The sequence below is a fragment of the Paramormyrops kingsleyae genome, chromosome 17 (genome assembly GCF_048594095.1).
Source record: "Paramormyrops kingsleyae isolate MSU_618 chromosome 17, PKINGS_0.4, whole genome shotgun sequence".
In the NCBI taxonomy this organism is placed as follows: domain Eukaryota; kingdom Metazoa; phylum Chordata; class Actinopteri; order Osteoglossiformes; family Mormyridae; genus Paramormyrops; species Paramormyrops kingsleyae.
In genome coordinates, this window is record NC_132813.1 from 8,425,235 (window position 1) to 8,441,255 (window position 16,021).

The following is a 16,021-nucleotide window of genomic DNA, read 5'->3' on the forward strand; positions in this document are numbered from 1 at the left end:
GTAGTCCATTTTAGGACATATATCAATCTATTGGCAAGAAAGTAGTTGTAGAAATTGGGAAGCTCCAAACCCCCACAGTTTTTGGATTTCTGTAAAGTTTTTAAACTTATTCGTGGTGGTTTGGATTTCCATAGATATTTTGAAACTAAGGAGTCCAATGATTTAAACCAAGTCCGCGGAGGTTGACTCGGAACCATTGAGAACATGTAGTTAATTTTTGGTAGGATCATCATTTTGATTGTAGCTACTCTTCCCAGAAGTGATGTGGGTAGATTGTTCCACCGTGCAAGGTCATCTTCTATCTTTTTAAGCAGCGGACTATAATTTAATCGCGTCAGATCTGACAGCTTGGCAGAAATGTTAATACCCAGATATCTAATGTTCCCAGATTGAAGTGGGATAGTTGGATTGGACTGGAGGTCACAAGATATTGGAAGAGTAGTCGACTTGTTCCAATTAATAGAGTAATCTGATATGGAGGAGAATTTATCTATAAGTCTTATCGTCTCCGTGAGGGAACCCTGTGTATTTTGAAGAAAAAGTAATACATCATCTGCATAAAGACTAATTTTATGGGTTATACTTGCTGTTTGAATACCTTTGATATTATTATTATTCCGAATTGCTGCTGCCAATGGTTCAATAAATATAGAAAATAGTGATGGAGAAAGTGGACAACCTTGCCTAGTGCCCCTTCTGAGAGTGAAGCTTGGGGAGATTTGATCATTCGTTTTTACACAGGCTTTAGGTGAACTGTATAAAATTTTAATCCAGGTTACGAAGTTCTCACGAAATCCAAATTTTAGTAAGGTTGCCATTAGAAATTTCCAGTTGACCCTGTCAAAAGCCTTTTCTGCGTCCAATGACATGATTATGGCTTCCTTATTTTGAATGTTGCAGTAGTCGATTACGCCAATTAGTCTCCTCATGTTGTTAGTGGACTGTCTGCCTTTAATGAAACCCGTTTGATCTGGATGTATTATATAAGGTGTCACTTTTTCAATTCTACTAGCCAGTGCCTTGCTGATGATTTTAAGGTCCGCATTTATAAGTGATATTGGTCGGTAGCTAGAGGGGAGAGCAGGATCTTTGTCAGGTTTGAGGAGCAGGTTAATGTCTGCACAATTCATATTTGGAGGGATGCTGCCAGTTTCTTTAATTTCTATAACCATTCTATGGAAGAGTGGTGCTAGCAGAGGCCAAAATGTTTTGTAGAATTCTGCTGGAAATCCATCTGGACCTGGGGCTTTCCCGTTAGGCATACATTGTAGTGCATCATGAAGTTCCACTATTGAGAGAGGTAACTCTAATGCCGTTATTTGTTCATTATTTAATATTGGTAGGTCGATGTTATTTAAGAACTCTTCTATTTCAGAATTGGTTGGATTAATATCAGGTGAGTATAATTTTTTATAGAAGTCCCTAAATATCCTATTTATCTCTCCTAGGCTATGAGTTGCCTTCCCATTGGGGTCTGTAACTGAAGAGATTGCTGCCTTCTCCTTATTCTGTTTTAGTTGGTTTGCTAAAAATTTACTTGATTTATTACTATGTTCAAAATTGTCCAAGCGTAATCTCTGTATGTAAAACTGAGTTTTTTTGTCTCTTAATTCTTGCAATTTAATTTTATTTTTTCTCAGGTCATTGAGAAGGTGTTTTTCTTGGGAGGCAACATGTGCTGATTCCAAAGTTTTAATTTTCTGTTCTAGTTCAGTTTCGAGTGCTTTTTCTTTCTTCTTTTTATGTACTGAATATGAAATTATTCTGCCTCGTATTACAGCCTTTGCTGTCTCCCAGAGAATGCACGCAGAGATACCTGGCAGGTCATTTGTTTCAATAAATGTTGTCCAATCTTTTTTAATAACTTCTAGAAACTCTGAGTCCGTTAGTAATGATGTATTCAGTCTCCACCGTTTAAAAGGTGGTGCACTAACTTTTACAGTGACCGTCATAGTGACAGGTGCGTGGTCACTGATTGTTATAGGGTGAATTTGTGTGTCAGATATATCTTTCATAACTGTATTGCTCGTAAGAAAAAAGTCTATCCGGGAGTAAGAATGATGGACTGGTGAGAAAAACGTGTATTCTCTGAGCGTGGTGTGAAAAGTACGCCAGACATCGCATAGGCCGAAATCCTTCATATATTGTTTTACTGTTTCAGATGATTGGCAAGTACGGTAACTAGCTGCTGTACTACGTCTGTCAGATTCTGGGTTAAGTACTAAGTTGAAGTCCCCTCCCAGTATAAGTTCTGTGTCTGAGTGCGATGATATTTCAGCAAAAAGGTGGTGGAAGAAGGAGGAGTCATCACTATTTGGACCGTATATATTGGCAATACATATCTCTTTGTTATATGCTGAAATTTTAATAATTATGAATCTACCTTCTGGGTCTGCGATAGTGTCTTTACAGTTGAAACATATTCTTTTGTTGATTAAAATTGCTACACCTCTCTGTTTTGAATTATAACTAGCTAAGTATACGTGTGGAAATTCTGGTGAATTTAATGTACACTGTCCTGTTTTGGCTAAGTGAGTTTCCTGCAGTAGGACAATGTCTGCCTGTAATGTTGTTAGATATTCTAAGATTTTATGTCTCTTAGCAATTGAGCCAATACCACGCACGTTCCAAGTGACAAAGCGTAGTGAATTCATGCTGTCCTAACTTAGACCCCCTGAGTGCAATCTAATGTTAAAATGGATGGATGTGTGTGTATGTGAAAGACTCTGTGTGAATGAGTCTGAATAAGTCAGGATTAGTGTGTGTGCAAATATCAATGTGTGAATGCCTCCATGTGTGTTATTAAGGTGAGGAGATCTGTCTGAGCTTGAGTGGGCATGTGTATATGTGAGTGTATGAATGCATACATGTGTGATGTTAAGATGAGGGGGTGCGTGTATGTTTGAGTGGGCATCTATGCATGCGAGTGTGTGACTACCTACGTGTCGGTGTGGGTATATAGTATCTGGTAGACTGCTTCCAGATAAAACATTTTTGAGCGTCAATATCGATATGCAACAATTAACATAACAACCAAATTGACAATGATGGCCATAACAATAACAACAACAACAACAACTGCGACTGTAGTGAGACATTAAACAAGGGGGTTGAGGAACAGTAAGGGATATAAAGTGAACCAGCCTTAATAGTCTTTAGACAAAGCCGTGTAGTGTGCGGCGTGCGCTAAAAACCTGTATTAACTGCCAAACTTTAAAGTCAGTTTGTTAAATGCGTGTTACCTTAGTCGGAAGTGGTTTCAGTAGAGCCAAGCAGTGGTGTTCTGGTCGCGAAATAGTTGTCCATTAACATACAGTCTGTCTACCGCGATGACAGCTCGGGCTCCCTCCGCAATGAATTTTTTCCTGAGCTGGAACAGGATTCTGCGACGATCCAGGATTTCTTTGGGAAATTGGTCGTTGACGCTGAAGTCCGTTCCTCTGAGCTCCCTGCCTCGGCTTTTCACCAGTTCCTTTTGCTTGAAATGTTCAAACTTGGCCACGATAGGTCTTGGACGCTGAGCTTCTTTCCTCACCCCTCCTATGCGGTGGACCCGATGAAACGTGATGTTGTTGACGGTGTCCCGAGGAAGTTTAAGTTCTTGTTGCATGAAGTTTCTGATGGTAGCTTCTGCGTCTTCCTCTGCGCGCTCCGGAATTCCGGCGAACACTAAATTGTCCCGCATACTTCTTGCTTGAATATCAAGCAGGGACTCTTTCATGCGCTTATGTTCTGTGGAGAGTTTCGCCATACCTTCCGTGAGGGATGTTACGGAGTCTCTGAGAATCTTGTTTTCAGATGCTAGCGATTCCACCTGTTGTTGACTGTACTCCAGAGATTCCCGTAATGCTTGAAATTCCTTGTGTAGGATTTCTACAAGTGCCAGTCGGGCGTCAAAACTGGAAAGTTTGTTGTTAATGGACTCTAGGATATCTCCGTATTCCTTATCAGGCGATGAAGGGCTACTTGAGGGGCTGTTTGAGGTACAGTCCGAGCGTGTTCTCTTCGTGGACGGAGTCGCTTGGTTCTTCTTCATGATGAGTCGTTCGTAACACTCGTCCACGTAATCCTGTAAATCTTCCAAGCTTTCTTCGTCCAGGATGTAAATGAGTGAACTTATTTATCCGATAAAGTACTATAAATACTATTATTAATATTTTGGCTTGGTTAAGTTGGCTATCGAAGTAAGTTTTGTTTTGTTTTTTTTTTTAGTAGGACGCTGCCATGTTGGATTACGCACAGCTCTCGCGAGATCTCACAGCATTACTGCTCTCCTGTAAAATTCTTGCCTTCCCATTTTTAGCCGTCTTCCATGACAGCAGTGATGGTGTTCACTGAGGCATGGGCCTTGTGATGTTTGTGCCACACACAGTCCTTTGGATTTTGACCAAAAATCTTCATCTTGGTCTCATCTGTCCACCCAACCTTCTCCAATATGTTAGCTGGGTCACTCTCATACCTTCTGGCAAACTCTAGACATGCATTCATATAGCTGTTCTTCAGTATTATCTTCTTTCTAGCCAGCCTCCCATACAGACCAGCTGAATTCACTGTTGCAGTATGCAGTATGGTGTATGCAGTACACAGTATGGTGTATACAGTATGGTGTATGCAGTATGGTGTATGCAGTACACTGTATGGTGTATGCAGTATGCTCTTGACTTGCTGGACAGGTGCACCTTCACTCCACTGACAGCCACTGAACTCTGTAGCTCCTTCAGAGTGACTGTAGGCCTTATTCTGGCTTCCCTCACCAGTCTCCTTTTTGTGTGGTTGCTGAGTCTTCAGGATGGGCTGGTCTAGGCAGGTGTGGTGAAGCCTCCACTTTCTCAGTATCGATCCAACAGTCTTACTGAGATGTCCAACCTCTTGGATATTTTTGGTGCCCCATTCTAAATTTATGACATTAGATTATTCTAACTGCTTTTTAATACTCTCCAGTCTCGATAGTGAAGCTGGGCGGAGTCAGGGGTTATGATGGGTGGGGGCCAAGTGGAGGACAATTCGGTGAGGTGATGTTGTCCAGCTGTGTCATTGTTCTCTGTCATGTGGAGCTTCCAGAGCGCAGGGGTTGAATACTTATGCCAGCAGCATTTTTCAAATATTAATTTTCTTTTCTAAAAAATGGTGACAAATAATTGATACTGACTGGAAAGTTTATTGTGAGAGACTATGAGTTTGTAATAGAAACACTGACAGAAAGAATCCATGTATCATTTGTAATTCAGGCAAATCTAATAATTTTAAGAGGGTTCAACACTTTTGCAAGGCACTGTATTGCAGATAAATTATGAGTGACATAACATTCTCCACGGGTTCTCTGGACCCGTTCATGTCTGTCACATGTGCTCATGGTGAACCTGCTCTCATCTGTGAAAAGCACAGGGTGCCAGTGGTGGACCTGCCTATTCTGGTATTCTATGGCAAATGCCAGTCAGGTCCACGGTGCCGGGCAGTGAACACAGGGCCCACTAGAGGGCGTCGGGCCCTCAGGCCACCCTCATGAAGTCTGTTTCTGATCGTTTGGTCAGAGACATTCACACCAGTGGCCTGCTGGAGGTCATTCTGTAGGGCTCTGGCAGTGCTCATCCTGTTCCTCCTTGCACAAAGGAGCAGATACCAGTCCTACTGATGGGTTAAGGACCTTCTACGGCCCTGTCCAGCTCTCCTAGAGTAACTGCCTGTCTCCTGGAATCTCCTCCATGCCCTTGAGACTGTGCAGGGAGACACAGCAAACCTTCTGGCAATGACACGTATTGATGCACCATCCTGGAGGAGTTGGACTACCTGTGCAACCTCTGTAGGGTCCAGGTATCTCCTCATGCTACCAGTAGTGACACTGACTGTAGCCAAATGCAAAACTAGTGAAGAAACTGTCAGAAAAGACGAGGGGGAAAAATGTCATTGGCCCTCACCTGTTAAACCATTCCTGTTTTGGGGGTCGACTCATTGTTGCCCCTCTAGTGCACCTGTTGTTAATTCCATTAACACCAAAGCTGCTGAAACTGATTAACAACTCCCTCTGCTACTTAACTCACCAGATCAAAATCCAAGAAGTTTAATTGACTTGATGTTATACTATGATTAAAAAGTGTTTCTTTAATCTTTTGAGCAGTGTATTATAACATTGTCACTGGAATTTGTCAGATACATCGACTGCTGTCTCTCCTGCCCTCTAGTGGTGAAATGCAGTCACTGGTAGATATTCAGCCCCTGTGAGAAATTGGCTTTTCAGTGGCTGAGAAACTTATGTAAGTGTTAAAGACTGGGAGTGGAATAAGAAGAATATCTGGTAGCTTGAACTTCATTTCATAGTTTAATCATAATAGTTTTGTTTCTACTTTTACTTCGTCAACAGAGCATCACCAGAACGTCAACAGAGTATTGGCAACTGTTACACACTATGTGCCTCAGCACTCAGTGACCCCGTTCTGCTCTGTCACTTCATGGCTGAGTTTCTGTTTTTCCTAAATGCTTCCACTTTGTATTAATAACACTTACAATTGACTGTGGAATATCTAGCAGGGAAGAAATTTCACAAACTGACTTATCACAAAGGTGGCATCCTATGTCAGTACTATGCTTGAATTCACTGAGCTCTTCAGAATGACCCATTCTTTCATAAATGTTTGTAAACCTGACTGCATGTCTAGGTGTTGGATTTTATACACCTGTGGCAATGGGCCTGAATGAATAACTTGAATTCATTAATTAAGAGATGTATCCCAATACTTCTGTCCATATAGTGTAACTAAAGTTACATTACACCACATATAGGCTATTGTCTGTGAAGTATTTGGCCTGAATGTATGATTTCCACCGCTTATATTGAAAAATATAAAATATAAATCATGGCAGTGAATTGCCTTCATATAAGCATGAACAACTGGGAAACTAAGCCACTTTAAATCCATTCTGATAAAGTTTTTATTTCTTAAAACGTATTTAAAATAAAACATTAACAAATACAGATAATGTTTTTTTATTCTTTTAAAGACGACTGAAACCGTTTTGCTATAAAGCTGACCTCTGCGTGAACAGCATTGAACGCAATGATTGTTTTTCTCACACTAAGGAGGCTACGTGGCAAACTTAACATAAACAAGGAGTAACTGGGGGCTCTTGGTTTGCGACACGATGTGTGACGTCTTTTTTTGTGGTGTTTTTTAAATGGTTTGTTTTGATATCTTTTTTGGGGGGGATCATTGCATCCGCTGGGTGGTCGCAGGAAATAGTGTCAGAGATGCTGTCAATCAAACACCCCCGACTGTGACATCATCATAGCCCCCACTAAGCTCCGCCCTAAGTGCCTAGTATTCTCCCTCAGGTACACTGGAATGCTTCTTTTCACATCTCATCTTGCTCTCCTCAGAGACATGGAAACATACACGTAGAGGTGAGAGTGAAGCTCGGGCTCTGAGCTCAGAGTCAGGTCGGTTACCCAGTGTCCTTCAGGCAGTTATGTTCTTAACTCTAGTATTTTCTATAATAATAATAATTGATACTTTATTGATCCCTGTGGGGAAATTGTTTTTTACGCCTCCCTCAACTTGCTCTTTTGTAGAGTAAGTTGTCTGCGAAGGGCAGCCACCTGTTGGGGCGCCCAGGGAGCTGGGGGTTAAGGGTCTTGCTCAAGGACCCACAGATGTACTGAGGCTAGGTTTGAACCGGCGGCCTTGTGATTACAGGCACACAGGCTTAGCCCACTGAGCCACACGCTGCCCCAATGTTTCCCACAATACTAAAGTGATGTTCAAAGAGGGGGGGGTGCAGTGGTTAGCACTGTTGCCTCACACCTCTGGGTCTTAGATTCAAGTCTCCGCCTAGGTTGCATATGTGTGGAGTTTGCATGTTCTCCTGTGTTTTTCTGGTTTTCCCCCCACAGTCTAAAGACATGCTGAGGCTAATTGGCATTACTGAATTCCCCATAGGTGTGAATGGTGTGTCAGTGTGCCCTGCGATGGGCTGGACCCCTGTCCTGGGTTGTTTCCCGCCTCGTGTCTGTAGCTTCCAGGATAGGCTCCGGACTCCCCACGTCCCAGAAGTATAAGCGGTTTGGAAAGTGGATGGATGTTCAAAGAGAGATGGCCTAGTAAATGCTGCCACTTTTCAGGACCAAGAGAAAATGCCTTTGGTTTATGTTGCTTTCCAAAAATTCAATTTATAAAAGACACAACTGCAAGTGTAAGTTTGTGAAATCTGCAGTTTTTCATTTAATGACAATATTTGCTTCACTGTAGTGACCTTTCACTCAATGATTGACATAAGGAATTAAACAGCATAACAGCATGAATGACTTTCACTTACAGTTACTATATGTCCAGGTTTTCCCGGACACCTCCTCTATTTGGGTCCCTGTCCTGGTGGTTTTTCAAAAATCAGCGGTTTGTCTGGGTTTAGTGCTGCAACCCGTATGACCCAAAGCTGCAAGTACCAGTGGAGGGAAGGAAAAGGCACCAATTTCCATGTACAGCAGCCACTCAGTATCATCACACAGTGTTTGCAGGGCTCATGCACACGGTGACTTTAAAAACTGAACGATATGCACATACCTACATATCACACTGCTCACGAGTGACGTCAACGTCCGGAAACCATTCTCACTTTGACACTTTATTTTTGTTCTCGTGTGAACAGTAAATAGCGTCGTTTGCTTGAAGTTTGACAAACTTCAGCTCAGTGTTTTGTAATATGACAATTCGTTGGTGTCTATAGTTCTGAAAATTCTATGATAAATGTATCTGTCTTTACCTGAATGATTTAAGAATCCCTGAATGATTCAGGAGCCCCAGATGTGGGCAGGGCCCCTTGGAACATGCTGGGGGGTGGGGGCTGGGGGCTGAACACCCAGGATTTACAGCCTTGTCCTGATTCGTTTTTTGTATTAGAATATCTACCCAGCCATCTTCTATGACAGCAGTGCTTTAGCACATCTTAAACCTAAAGTGACAGTTAGCTTTTTGTTTTAACCATTTTGTAAAATTGGATCCTGCTGGAAATAATTCTGTGGGCATACATACACTGCATATTCACAAACAAAAACCAGACAGATTGCTGTGAAAACACTGCAGCAAACTTTCACATGGGTCACACCCCTTACCAGCTTTCCCATCATGAGACACGTTTTGGGGGCAGAGAGAGTCAGGGAGTTTAGTCTCAGGATAGATGACATCGTCACCAGGTGGTACTGCAAAAATATACATGACATGACATTAATGGCCGGCAAAGGTCAAGAAACATACAGGAAATATCTCTCGAAGCAGTGACATTAACAGAACATTTTATCCCTGCCTTGTGTCCTATGCTTGCGGGGACGGTCTCAGTGTGACCCTGTGACTATTTCAGATTGGCCTTAGTAGAGTCCAGGTGGTACAAGCAGGGTAGAAATCTGATGCCAACCGTAACTCAGATTCAAGTCACAAATTTGATAACTTGTGACTTGACTCAGCAAAATTGATGGAAACACTTGGACTCGACTTGGACTTGAGGACAAATGACTCGAGACTTGGACCTGACTGGACCCCATGACTCGAGAAGCGTTGAGGTTATAGTCTACCCTCTGGATACCATAATGTTAATTTTTATAATTTCAGTCTATTTTAATTCTCTGCTGTCTCCATATTCAGTTGGCTGAATGCAAGGTCTCCTGAGAGTTTGTTGGAAAGATGCATCACTTTCTGCATATTCACGAATGTAAAAACGGTGTAAGGACAACTGTGAAAGAGTGGAGACTCTCTATTCAACCTCTCTCTGCCTAAAAAGAACGGATCCTACGTCTTACTGTCGTGGGTTTTTGCTGCTGCAATTTTTAATCACTAAAGGTAAAAAAACTGACATAGGTAAGGACTCAAGTTACATGACTCACAACTCGACTTGATTCGAGCCACAAATTTGACAAATTTGGTGACTTGTGACTTGACTGCAAAAATGATGAAAAGACTTGGACTTGGACTTGAGGGCAAATGACTTGAGACTTGACTCAAACTCGCCAAGGAACGACTTGTTCCTATCCCTGGTTCATGCACATCAAGTGCACTCAAATATTTCTATTATAAATTTTCTAACATACCCACAAGCAGAAGTGATTCTAGGGACACTGGAGGGCATAAGCAAAAAACTCCATGGGGGCTCCATGGTTAAATGTGTAACCATTATTTTAGCGGGGAGTCTAAATTAATATCTAGAAAGAGAATTTAATAAACATATTTCTTTTATTTTCACTTATTTTCAAAACAGAATACACTAATAATGGTGTGATGTCCCATATAATCAGCCTCGCTGGGGGCCTCAGCCAATTGCCTGCCTTGCCTGTCCTGTCCATACGCCTCTGCTCACCAGGTTAGAAGATTGATGTCACTTTGTAACATGTCATTTTGAAAGCAAATACTATACAGATTAAATGACAGGGTTCTTTACAGTGCGCATATTTATGTAAATATAAAATGATTTTTCTGTAGTAAACTACTCAGGCAGTGATATTTCTCTTTCTCATGTAAATTTAGATAACATATCAAATAAATGTGCAAATATTATATAACATGCAGTGTCAGTCTTATATCACACATTCAATTCAGCTTAGACAAATGAAAAGGCATCTAATAAAACCTTTTTTTTTACTGAATTCCCCTTGTCACGTGGTTCTATCCTCAAGATGAACCTTCTATCAATATGTCCAATTTCAATTTAATTTGGTATAAAATCCACAATGACTGCTAACAGTTACACTAAAACATAAATACAACTCAGTACAATGAGCTAAAACAAATCGCTGTGTCGACACCATTTCTCGTCACAGACAGTACAAGGAATTATATATTTTCAATAAATTTCATGCTAATATATGTCTTATAAGCAAAACTTGAAATACTCACAATCATCCTGACATTCCCTTTTTGAATTTACAACAGAATAAACAGCAATCGATAACATTGAGCTAACCTGACTTGCTCTTAAAAAGTGAAGTCAAAGTATTCAAAAGAAAAAAAGCTTCAGATGAGTAATCACGAAAGGAGAAGTAACAGAACAGAAATGTCAATTTCCGCGTTTAGCTCTCAATTACAAACACACACACACACTGACAATGCATGTAAACATGTAACATTAAGTATTTATTGATGCCAGACCAGATGTGGCGTGTTTCCCTGAGGGTGATCCGGCTCACAGGATCCTCATTGCTGGGGACCCAAGTGGCTGGACCAGGCCAAGGGGACACCTATGTAACACCTGGCTGCAGCAGATGGATGGCCATCTCTGGAGGGTGGGACTGGACCGTGTATCTGCGTGGGGGGTTGCTGGCCGGGGTCCCGAGGAGTTTCGCTGTGTGGTGGCTGCGGCAACGCGCTGCATCAGCTCATAATCCCTGACCTGACCTGAGACCAGACGGTGTAGCTCATCTGCAAATCATGGTCTTATACCTGCAGAATTTTTTTCTTTTGTGGTTTCTTTGCGTCAATCCTGTACTGGTTAACCAATAAAAGACCTAATGTCACAAAACAAACTTTACTACCAAAATCACTATTGTTATTACTCTGCCACCACCTTTTTATACTCTGTGGATTTTATAGTCTAATTTTATACTCTAATTTAACAGGCAATCCCTCACTGCTTACCCATCTACCCCTGCCATCTTCACATACGGCCAAGGCGTCAATGTCTGCGACACGCTGCACCCCTGATCAACCTCTCACTCCAACTCCTCTCACACCGACTCTCCCAACACCTCCCGCTTGCATCTTTCAATCCCTCAACCCCCACCCCACTCACACAGGTGTCCTCAATCGTTGTTTTCAACTGCGAGCTGTCAAATCTATTTCCATCACTCACTACAATAAATAAAAACTATCCCCGTGAGACTCCACCCCTTCCTGCTAAAGAGATCATGCTATTACTGATTTCCAGTGTACTTGTTTCTTGATGTAACTATACGAAGATCTGAAAAATCGGCTGGAAACTACGGTGGCCGAGAGAGCTCAACGCGCTGCAACTTCAAGAAAACACATGCAAACATAAAAAAACACAACAAATTAAGAAAACGTCTCCATCAGTTTCACAACACAGGCGCTGCAAACACACGAACGCGCAGCAAACACAAAAAACGCGCTGCAAACACAAAAAACGCGGTGCAAATACAAAAAACGTGCTGCAAACACAAAAAACGCGGTGCAAATACAAAAAACGTGCTGCAAACACAAAAAACGCGGTGCAAATACAAAAAACGTGCTGCAAACACAAAAAACGCGGTGCAAATACAAAAAACGTGCTGCAAACACAAAAAAAGCGCTGCAAATAGCAGGCACCACAACGGAAATGTTTCAGGGGGACCTCAAAAAGTGACGAACCCATCTGGGAGCTGATTATTTGTTCAGTGGCTTTTGGTCAGAGTAGAGGTGTTGTGCGTGAACTAAAAGGTGTTTTTTTTTTTAACAACCTGATCATACGATTCATTGGTCTTTTGGATATTATTAGACTAATCTGACGAATCACACACTTAACTGTGGAACGTTATTAATTTAATTGCCAATAAATATCTAAATAAATATATATGCAAATAAATGACAAAATTCTGCAGTGCTTCATTAATGGTTAAAATCAGGTCAAAATTCATTATAGATTGATGGAAAAAAATATATTTTACAATTTATTCAGACCCCTTAATAATAATGAACAACGGAATACAAATAAAGCATGCTAAAATCGGTAACATTGTTATTTTTATTTATTTATTTTGTTTTTTCAGATCAAAATGTATTGTCCGTTCTGTGGCTTTCAGCGGCCAACTTTGCACAAATTTTGTAGCTCATGTGGGCGAAATGTTAGTTTTGTCGTGGAGAATGCCCCTAAACCTGCAGGTGAGGACCGGTGGCCTGTACTACGAAGTGGGGTTACTGGCTTATCGGGGTAACTTGTCGGATTTAAGGTACCACAGTTTAAATGGACTTCATATTCGTTCACTTACATTTTGCCCAGACTACCTTAAATCCGACAAGTTACCCCGATAAGCCAGTAACCTCGCTTCGTAGTACAGGCCACTGGTGTCATGCCAGACTGTGCCCAGAGGTAATATGAACAAATAATCAGCTCCCAGATGGGTTCGTCACTTTTTGAGGTCCCCCCGAAACATTTCCGTTGTGGTGCCTGCTATTTGCAGCGCTTTTTTTGTGTTTGCAGCACGTTTTTTGTATTTGCACCGCGTTTTTTGTGTTTGCAGCACGTTTTTCGTATTTGCACCGCGTTTTTTGTGTTTGCAGCACGTTTTTTGTATTTGCACCGCGTTTTTTGTGTTTGCAGCACGTTTTTTGTGTTTGCAGCGCGTTTTTTTGTTTGCTGCGCGTTCGTGTGTTTGCAGCGCCTGTGTTGTGAAACTGATGGAGACGTTTTCTTAATTTGTTGTGTTTTTTTATGTTTGCATGTGTTTTCTTGAAGTTGCAGCGTGTTGAGCTCTCTCGGCCACCGTAGGAAACACTCCTGACAATTTCTCCTGCAAATTCACAGCAGAATAAACGGCTGTGATTGGCAGTTAAATTTACTGTGGAAACAAAATACACCAGAAACTCTAACCAGGAAATATATGCACAGACTGAGTGCTGCTGCAAGAGGAAGGAACTGTCACTACAGCCTTGTGCGCTTTTCTCCAGGCATTACCACAATCCAGTTAAGGTTCTGCTGGTCTCTCTAATTTGCTCATGCTGTGATTTGAGGAATAAAATGCCAGCGGCTTGCAGGTAGCTATTCCTTTCTGCAGGTTCCCCACTTATTATTGTTTACTTTAAGCTCCTCTGAACGGGGTCTAATCTAATTTGTAGGGGCCCTAGGCTGGCTGGTAGCCAGAAATAGTATTTATGGGTGCCCCCTCCCCCCTTCGTATAGTTTACACCCTTAGTAGCTTTCACAGGTTGGGGGGGGGGTGGTGGTGGTGGTGGTGGTGGATGGGCTTGGTAGATCACACACACCTCCTTCTGCCGATTGGGCAGAATCATGCTGGATATCTATACTGATATGGTCTGGGTAATGTGTTAGGAAGGGAAGGATGAAAATGATCAACCTACAGAGGCTGAATTCAAAGACACCACGAAAATCAAAGTGGAAAAATTATGTGGCAGGATATAGTTTTACAGAAAATTTTCCATTTTACAGAAATTTCACTGCAGCCACTCAAAATCGTACTCAGTAGTTTGTCTGGCCCCCACATGCTTGTATGCATGTCCAACAATGTTAGAGCAAGCTCCTAATGAGTGGTGTCCTGGTGGATTTCCTGCCAGATCTGGACCAGGGCATCACTGAGCTCCTGGACAGTCTGAGGTGCAGCCTGGCAGCGTTGGATGGACTGAAACATAATGTCCCAGAGGTGTTCCATTGGATTTAGGTCAAGGGCAATGTGGGGGCCAGTCAATGGTATCAGTTGCTTCATTCTCCAGGAACTGCCTGCATACTCTTGCCACATGAGGCCGGGCATTGTCATGCACCAGGAGGAACCCAGGACCCACTGCCCCAGCGTAGGGTCTGACAATGGGTCCAAGGATTTCATCCTGATACCTAATGGCAGTCAAGGTGCTGTTGTCTAGCCTGTAGAGGTCTGTGTGTCCCTCCATGGATATGCCTCCACAGACCATCACTGACCCCCCACCAAACCGGTCATGCTGAACAGTGTCACGGGCAGCATAATGTTCTCCATGGCTTCTCCAGACCCTTTCACGTCTGTCACATGTGCTCAGGGTGAACCTGCTCCCATCTGTGAAAAGCACAGGGCACCAGTGGTGGACCTGCCAATTCAGGTATTCTATGGCAAATGCCAATCGAGCTCCGCGGTGCCGGGCAGTGAACACAGGGCCCACTAGAGGGCGTCGGGCCCTCAGGCCACCGTCATGAAGTCTGTTTCTGATCGTTTGGTCAGAGACATTCACACCAGTGGCCTGCTGGAGGTCATTCTGTAGAGCTCTGGCAGTGCTCATCCTGTTCCTCCTTGCACAAAGGAGTAGATACTTGTCCTACTGATGGGTTAAGGACCTTCTACAGCCATATCCAGCTCTCCTAGAGTAACTGCCTGTCTCCTGGAATCTCCTCCATGCCCTTGAGACTGTGCAGGGAGACACAGCAAACCTTCTGGCAATGACACGTATTGATGCACCATCCTGGAGGAGTTGGACTACCTGTGCAACCTCTGTAGGGTCCAGGTATCACCTCATGCTACCAGTAGTGACACTGACTGTAGCCAAATGCAAAACTAGTGAAGAAACTGTCAGAAAAGACGAGGAGGAAAAATGTCATTGGCCCCCACCTGTTAAACCATTCCTGTTTTGGGGGTCGACTCATTGTTGCCCCTCTAGTGCACCTGTTGTTAATTTCATTAACATCAAAATAGCTGAAACTGATTAACAACCCCCTCTGCTACTTAATTGACCAGATCAAAATCCCAGAAGTTTAATTGACTTGATGCTATACTATGATTAAAAAGTGTTTCTTTAATCTTTTGAGCAGTATATTATAACATTATGTCACTGGAATTTGTCAGATATGTCGACTGCTGTCTCTCACGCCCTCTAGTGTTCAAATGCAGTCACTAGTAGATATTCAGCCCCTGAGAGAAATTGGCTTTTCAGCGGCTGAGAAACTTATGCAAGTGTTACATACTGGGAGTAGAATAAAAAGAATACCTGGTAGCTTGAGTGTTATCATAATAGTTTTGTTTCTACTTTTACTTCGTCAACAGAGAGTCAACAAAGTGTTAACAGAGTATTGACAACTGTTACACACTATGTGCCTCAGCACTCAGTGACCCCGTTCTGCTCTGTCACTTCATGGCTGAGTTTCTGTTTTTCCTAAATGCTTCCACTTTGTATTAATAACACTTACAATTGACTGTGGAATATCTAGCAGGGAAGAAATTTCACAAACTGACTAATCACAAAGGTGGCATCCTATGACAGTACTACGCTTGAATTCACTGAGCTCTTCAGAATGACCCATTCTTTCACAAATGTTTGTAAACCTGACTGCATGTCTAGGTGCTGGATTTTATACACCT

At 42.3% G+C, this 16,021-nt stretch overlaps 2 protein-coding genes across 5 annotated transcripts in view; both read right to left on the reverse strand.

Moving 5' to 3' along the window:
• Positions 1 to 16,021, reverse strand: part of LOC111848815 (uncharacterized) — a 46,748-nt gene that overhangs the window by 27,900 nt on the left and 2,827 nt on the right. Inside the window, exons 1-2 of one of the 4 annotated variants that reach the window (XM_072701018.1) lie at positions 10,872 to 12,288; positions 9,101 to 9,187 (exon numbers count right to left, since the gene is read on the reverse strand). The exons of the other annotated variants lie outside the window; for them this stretch is intronic. Of the exons in view, the coding sequence (XP_072557119.1) occupies positions 9,101 to 9,187; positions 10,872 to 10,929 (145 nt within the window). The 5' untranslated portion in view covers positions 10,930 to 12,288. Of the gene's footprint in view, positions 1 to 9,100; positions 9,188 to 10,871; positions 12,289 to 16,021 lie in introns of those variants that run through there. 4 annotated transcript variants of the gene reach the window in all.
• Positions 1 to 16,021, reverse strand: part of LOC111844837 (uncharacterized) — a 44,237-nt gene that overhangs the window by 8,454 nt on the left and 19,762 nt on the right. The gene's annotated exons all lie outside the window — the stretch shown is intronic.